At 38.4% G+C, this 7,855-nt stretch overlaps 1 protein-coding gene across 5 annotated transcripts; it reads left to right on the top strand.

The window, feature by feature from the left end:
* Positions 1-4,481: 4,481 nt before the first annotated feature.
* On the top strand, positions 4,482-7,803 carry LOC106161456 (transmembrane protein 276). Of its 5 annotated transcripts, none has more exons than XM_087011089.1 (2): positions 4,482-4,615; positions 6,424-7,803. In XM_087011089.1, exon 2 carries the CDS (start codon positions 6,662-6,664, stop codon positions 7,253-7,255), a length of 594 nt encoding a protein of 197 aa, XP_086867215.1. In that variant the 5' UTR covers positions 4,482-4,615; positions 6,424-6,661; the 3' UTR covers positions 7,256-7,803. The 5 variants fall into 5 exon arrangements, with proteins under 5 accessions (XP_086867215.1, XP_086867216.1, XP_086867218.1 ...); XM_087011090.1 differs by having other exon boundaries at positions 4,547-4,674; XM_087011092.1 differs by lacking the exon at positions 4,482-4,615 and adding an exon at positions 4,717-4,742.
* The last annotated feature ends 52 nt before the right edge of the window (positions 7,804-7,855 follow it).

Below are 7,855 nucleotides of genomic sequence, written 5' to 3'. Positions count from 1 at the left end.
ATCTAGATCCACGTAAATCCCTCCATAATGATAGAGATAAAAGTAACGCGCAGCGTCTGCCCTTTTGATATTGTGCGAATAACTGTCATATGTCGTTAAGAACCAGGGGTAGTGTGCGTGGATGAAAGAACGGTTATCTTCGTCCGTCCAGAATTTAAATTCCCAGTCGGGAAAGCAAACTCTCCAACTTTGTTGCCATTTGGCAAATTGCACTGGCAAATCTTTATTTCTCCATGATTGGTGTATAATCCTAGGGATTATTGGAACGCCAGCGGCTCGAGTTTGAGACGATTTTCGTAACTGTGCCAACTTACTTTCATTTGAATCTGGAGGACAAGAAAAGTTTAACTGAATCATATGGTAAAATGGCCTCGTGGGCACTGTCCTGTTGAACCATCTTTGGGTACTCGTGCTAGACAAGGAATATGTTTGAATTCCCGAATTGTTTGGTAAAGTCGCAGCCCGTGGGTCCAGAGAGATTGGCAAGGCGTTTTGAAGATACGTATTTAGCTCATCCTTTTTACGCTGTACTGATTTCAAATTCCTCGACATCCAAACACATATGCTCACTAAACAAAGCAAAATTACTACCAAAACTCTTCTCCTTAAGTGTCCTCGAAACACCGCCATTGTTCTAAATCAATATGGCTCATTTTTAACATGCGGGTTCACAATACAAAGTGTTGATAAATTTTAAATAAGTATATCATGAATTATTACATCATTGGCATAGAAGATGTGATAAAACTATATATGACCTCTTACGTCATCAAAAACAAAATATCGACCTCCCTGAAGTCATCAACAACAAAAATATCTACATTTGGCGTAATGACGCAGCCACCATTTCACGGTCTTCACCCCATTCTTACGTAATGGCGCCTCGTCGCCAGCGGCTCGACTTTGAGACTGTGCCAACTTACTTTCATTTGAATCTGGAGGACAAGAAAAGTTCAACTGAATCATATACAGACTTGACATTTAATATGGAATGTTTCAATTTTTTCAATTTTAAAGGTATACCTATGTCGCTACCAATTAATTGACTACCAAGTCTGTTGCACTGCTGCATTGTGTAATATGCAGTGATTTAATTGGCTAGTGCTCCTTTGGCCTGGTCAAAGCTTGGCGTGGATGAAGCATGGTTCTGTCAAAAAAGTATCCATATGTCGGCAACTACTTTATTGGAGAATTTGAAATTTTGCATGCAAGCGGTCGGTTCTGCAGTGTGTAAAATGAGTTAAGCAGTGTTTTATAAAATCGTTAAGCTGTGCCAGAATGACGCGAAAAAGACAGACACTGCCAGACAGATTATTGTATCAAACGGAATGGTCTTCACAGTTTTATAGATTTATGCCCAGACTGATGCACCTACACAGAGACTACCCCCAGTGTATCGACATCTTACCACCAGGGTACAGGACTCGCTGTCCTTCAGGATATGCTGCTGCAATTAAACCAAAACGCGTTTAGAATGAGGGGCAAATTGTCACCAAAACGCGTTTTTCAAGGCTCTTAGCGAAAACCAAAATGGTTTCAGCAGGTTAGGATATCAGGCGACCTCTGAGGAAGCCACTGTAAACAGCAAAACAGCGTAGTCTGTTTCCTTAATGAATTGGGGACCATGACCGTTTCTGGGTAGAACACTGAAACCGCGTAGCTTTCTTTATTGAGGTCAGATTTCACCCGTACCGCTAAACTAGTCAAAAGAGAGTTTACAAACATCCTGAAGAGGCCTACGACAAGGCGTGTGCCACATCTTAAGTGACTAGGACCATTGACAGCGTCACTATTTGGAGTGGATACCACATTGGTGCCTAAACACTAATGGAAATCACCGTTGAAAACCTGAACCAGATCAAATAAAGGAATACTCTGGGAACCACTTGACCATCATATGATAGGGGCATCTTAGGAACAATTTTAGGTTGCACGATGAGATTGCCGGTTCACACAGAACACTTTTAATAGCAGATAACTTACAGAACCAAGGGAATGAACAGCTACCCTGGTCATCAAAATCGCCATATTTGAACCACATAAACAATATGTGGGTAGGTAATTACTCCCTGATTCAAAGGTCTGAATGTCCTACAACAAAACTGAACAAAATTGGACAAGTTTTTACCGTTGCCTGGAATTTTATTCCAGATTAAACTCTAATAACCTATCCTAAGGAATGCCTTGCAGCTTGAAAGCTCTGGTAGCAGCAAAATGAGGTCCCGCGTAACAGCGACCATTGCTGTGACTAGACACTGACGAGGGGCCTTTGTGGGGCGTGTAACTCTTTTAAAGACGATAATTTGGAAAATATGCAGATCCAAAATATCGCTTTCAGTGGTTTTCGTATGACTTAAAATAGGCATTGTATTTTTGTTTGCTTCACGGGCGAATTCAATAAATGAACTGATGTCACAATGACATCGAATAGATTATCAAAAGTTATTAAAACACGATTTTAATCCTTATTTTCATTTATCAGTCTGCAAAATAGGAAAAAAGCTGATGAATTATGATTTGGAAGAAATATTCCATATTAAATGTCAAGTCTGTAGTAAAATGGCCTCGTGGGCACTGTCCTGTTGAACCATCTTTGGGTACTAGTGGTAGACTAGGAATTGGTTTGAATGCCCGAGTTGTTTGGTAAAGTCGCAGCCAGTCTATGTGGGTCGAAAGAGATTGCCAAGGCGTTTTGAAGATGCGTATTTAGCTCATCCTTTTTACTCCGTACTCCAAATTCCTTAACATTCAAACATATATGCTCACTAAACAAACCAAAATTGCTGCCAAAGCTCGAAACACCGCCAGGGTTGTAAATCAGTATGGCTCATTTTTAACGTGCGGGTTCACATTGATAAGGCCTAACAAAAGGCTAAGGTAACAAGCCCTAAAATGTTGGGGTAGGTAGGGATTTCCTATTATTACTATCATGGTTATAATTAAATACACTCAGGGCGTCTCGTCTCTATATAGTGTATTTAATGGTGTCATGTTGCAAAACAACTTTCCGAAAACAACTAAACTGCACTAGATTATTTATATGCTGTATACTGTATGAATATATTGAATGCGAATTTAGCTGTAATATGTGATTTCTTCCATTTAAATTAAATGTTTCTGGTATTTATGGTTTTAGTTTAATATGTGTCAACCCACCATATTAAATTTATAACTGCGCCTTTCTGAAGTGTGTTTTGCCTCTACTGTTAGTACATGGCTGGTAAATGGCTTTGCTCAATCGTTCATACATGTATGAAAACTAAGCGCCCCCGTGCGAATCCCGTGCGAACTATAAGTGCCCCTAGAGAGTAAACGTCGAACTTCAGATCAAAATAAAAACGACGATCGAAATAGCGAATTTTGCCAGATTTCAACAATTTTGAGCAATTTTCACAGTGTTGGAAATTCGTGGAAAATGCCAGCCAGAAACCAGGACTGACAACTCAAAAAGGTTAGGGCCTACACGTGTACCGATTGTTTAGTTTAATTTAAGGCAATTAGACATAAATGAAAAAAATTCCAAATAATCGTCCGCTAAGCCCTAAGAAATTACTGCGATTATCAAATCATACCCTTGCTTGCGAGATTCACATAAAATTATGGCTGCGCCAATGAAAACGATATATTATGGTTTCTTTTATGGTTCTTTTTATATAAATTTCTAGTTAATTTCTGAAATTAAATTCTATGAAAACTACGAATATGACGATTGCTTCATAAGTTTCTCGTGAATAAGTTACCAGACCAGGTCGGACGGGCACCTATGTCCAACACTGATTTTTCAATATAAAAGGACAGTTTTTTTTCCTTAGGTGTTGATAAATAATAAATGGGTAGGGTGTATCATGAAATTTATATTGCTAGCTGATATTTAGGGATTTGTAGATTCTCTTTATATACTAGGCTCCTAAATGTAGGCCTATATCTAATATGCTTTATATACTGTGTAAAAGTCTTTTATATCAATATACATTTATAATAATAACAATGAAAAAGAAAAAAGAAAAAAAAGAGACTAAGTGGGAATTGCAACCACTCCGTCGTTGGAGATCGTTGGACGTTACCACTGGGCCACCAAAAATTGCTCCATGTAGGCCTATTTGACGTAGTGTTTTATTACCAAACGGCACCGTTCGCCCTCTTAAATACCAAAATTAAAGGGGTTCAGGGCCCTCCTGACCCCCCCCCCCCCTCTCTAAATCCGCCACTGATTAAGCTGTTTTTTTTTTTTTTTTTTTTTTTTTTTTTTTTTTTTTTTTTTTTTTTTAATCCTAAATATTGATCTATATTGTGTAGCACTTGTACTTTCCCTCCATTAGTCTACACATTATATAATGTATATCATACTGTTTATGGTAATCACTCTGCGGATTACTTCTTGTATTTGTATTTGATCATGCCCGAATGTAGGCGATTGTCAATAAACTTCTGAATCTGAATCTGTTCTGGTCCTGATTTGTAGTTTGTTCTGTTTGAGTACTAAGTAGTTCTTTTGCGAAAGGAGGTAATAAAATTATACAGCGGAAAGTAACCTTGTCCTCGTTTGGTTGCAGAATCTGAAAAAGTTATCGTCGCAGACGTGACGGGAGAGTCATAGATGAATTTTTAATTTTAGGTAAAAAAGGGGAATGGTTAATTAATGACTTAGAAAAGTATTTGATACGAACGAGTCACGTAAGTTTACTTGTTACAGTAGGGTGCACACATGATTTTTTCTAATTGGTCTAGAGACTTGAAATGTGGTAGATCTGCACAGATAGACACATTTTCAGTATGAATACACCTTTAAAATCTTTAATCCATCTCATTTAGATCAAAAGTGATTCAAGTTTGAGTGACACCAAGTCTGTCATTTGTTTCAGACGCCACTTTCAAAAATGAGTCAAAAGTTGCACCACTTCACCCCCTAAATAATGCCATTATAGGTAGATCACAATCCGCTAGGGGCGCTACAGTCGTAACTATCCACGGGCAGTGAAGTGTAAAACTGAAGTCGGCCTGCTGACAGTTCGCCTATGGAACCCCTTTTTTAAATCTCTCTTTTAGCGCCGCGTAAAAAAACTAATACAAGCCATTAACTAAATAAGTTGTAAATCAAAGAGTAAAATCCGGTCACGTGATTTTCCCATGTTTTCTGTCTTTGACAAGTTTCGGTTCTGCTTGTTTTAAGTTTTGCCTCTACAAAATGCTAAAAAATTTTGGCAAGTGCTGGTATCATCTTTTTGAAATTTATATCCAGCAAAGTTTATGAAATTTGCTATATTATGTAGAAAAATCATGAAATTTGAAGGTTGTGAAGTAATAGTTAATTTAATCCGCAATATTACATGATGTGAAAATTATCACAGGGAAATAGCTTTGCCCTGATTAGTCACAGGCTATGTGAGCCAGACAATAGGCTGAGCACACAAAGACACACAGGGTGCTCTGCTGCGCCTGAGTGATCACTGCTGGTCAGTGGGCACAGGTTTTGAGCTGAGAAGTGTGGACACTTTTGGTGGATTTTTGCAGTTTAAAAACTTCAATATCTTTGTTGCTTGTAGGAATATTTAAAAAATTCCAAATGATTTCATCCGGTTTTTGCATTACCTTTCAGATGATATAAGTATTTTAATTTTCTGATCAGTTTGAACATTTTTCTGATATACCTAATAATGCCATAGAAACTTGGAATCTACCACATAAGAAGGAGAGGAGCTACGCATGAACATCCAATTCAAATTTTGATTCTAGGATTCTAGGATCTAGCTGCAAAAGGCCTATTGTTAGTGAAAGGGGCTGATATGATGGTGATTTCTACGTGCTGCTTTGAAAAAAAAATAACTGATAAATTTCAGTTTAATCCCTTTTAGACTGTCAGTTATTCAAGAAGGATCCAACTAAATAAATATGCCTTACCTTAGCCAGCAATTTCAGAGGGGGAGGGGGGTCGTTTTCTGAAAAAGTGGACCTTTTACCATAAAATCCTCAAGTACTAGTACATAGGTCAAATTTTACCCAGAGTGGACCTTTTCCCAGCAGAAAGGGTGGTTCTTTCGAACCCCCTGAACCCCCCCTGGCTACAGGCCTGCTATGTACCCAGCTACTTAAATTTTACTGCATTTGTCACCAGGTCACTGTAACCCACATGAAGATATCATCTAAGTCACTGTAAGCAAGCCCTGAGCTGGGCACAACTTTGGAGTGTAATGTCTCTTGTGTGTGTATGTGTGTGTGTGTGTGTGCACATGTAGGCCTGATCTTTAGGTGGCATGCTGATTCAATTGGATTTTCAGTCGATTATGGTGATGTAACGTTATTGCAGGCCATGTCACCTACGTCATCTTGTGGCATCACAAAGTAAGAATCTACGTAACCCTATCTTTTATGAAATTGTCTAACAAGGCCTATTGATGGAATATATTATTGCTTTGTTTATTTTAGGAAAAACAGATGATGTCTCAAATTTGAACCATTCATGGATGAGCAGCTTTATGAAGGGGTAACAGGAGTTTCACTGCAGTAAAAGCTGTTTTCTCCCAGATCACTGGCCATCAGTCCTCCATCCATCACAAGTCAACTAACTGATCCCAGGATCCAGACTAATTTATCAAGAACCAAGCATATCTATCCTTTTTCCCCCTCAGAAAGAAAACACATCTTTGGACACTTTCACAGTATTATGAAAGCCCAGTTGAGCACATCTCTCTCTGACCTCATCCTGGCATTAGTCAGTTACCATGGCACTTGGTCTCTATGGCAACACAACAAGATGGCATCAGTTGGATTGCTCATTGTCGCCATGGCAGCCAGTTGTGGAACAATAAGGTTCTACTTCAATCGGCCGAGTAAAAGGTTGATTTGTTTACACACTACATTATCCTGGCTGGGTGCTACATTGGGTCTTCCGTTTGTTGCTGTAGGTTATGCACAACATAACCAAACTTATATTGTAGCCCATGCCAATATAGCAGTTCCAGTGGCTTATTTCTTATCCCACAAGTTCCTGTCAGGTGAACTGAGAAAGAAGACTGCCATGCTTGTTACAGGGGTGGCAATATTATCTGTGTTAATACTCAGTACTTTAAAGTTTAATCCATACGCACTAACAGGGGCGTTAGCATATGTGGCCTCTGGGGCTGTGGGAACAGATGGGCTTGGCCCCCTTGACCTTCCCAGGGTGGACTGGTTTCACTACCTTCTAGTCGTTGGCAATGTTGCCTTTGTGTTGGCCCTGAGTCAACGTGCAGAACCAGTGTTTTACAAGAAGCATTAAAGCAAAGAATTTCAAGCTGCATGCTACGTAGCTTATAATTGACTGTCTTTTTTTGATTTCACCCATATATTGACCTTTGTTAAAAAAATTACATTAATAGTGCACAAGGATTTTAATGAAGCTGGCATTTACAGGTAGTCTTGTTGAAATTACCATTGTTAGGTTCAGTATGCAAGTTCACATATTCAGCAAGATCTATGAATGAAAAGTTTAAATTTAACATATTCCAGGTTGTAAATGTTTTGCAACATTCTGCACTGTAACTACAACTGTTGACTATAAGAAAAATCCACATGGTGATTCAAAGAAATATCAGTTTATTTAGTCTTGGGCCCAAACCAACCACCTGCCTCTGGTTTAAAATCAGGTGGAAACTTTCGTCTTGGACATGAAAGCTTTTCAACATTCCAAAAACAGTTCACATTGCATTTAATTTCTACTAGATATTTGCATTAGTGTATGTGACATTCAAAAATATTTGCACTTTTAAAGGATATATTAAATATTAATTTTGATTGAAGTCCCAATAAATAATTTGACATTCACAAGAGTTCAGAGCATTTGCTGTGCTTTGAGAAAGGTCACATAATTTGAGATTTT

This window comes from Lingula anatina, chromosome 4 (assembly GCF_051362555.1).
Source record: "Lingula anatina isolate TDL-2025a chromosome 4, LinAna3.0, whole genome shotgun sequence".
Lineage (NCBI taxonomy): Eukaryota > Metazoa > Brachiopoda > Lingulata > Lingulida > Lingulidae > Lingula > Lingula anatina.
The sequence above is the reverse complement of the archived record's forward strand: the minus strand, read 5'-3'. Positions and strand labels throughout refer to the sequence as shown.

What these genes read in the sequence shown, in the direction of transcription:
- LOC106161456 (XM_087011089.1), top strand. Translation starts at nt 6,662, where the DNA reads ATGAAAGCCCAGTTGAGCACATCTCTCTCTGACCTCATCCTGGCATTA.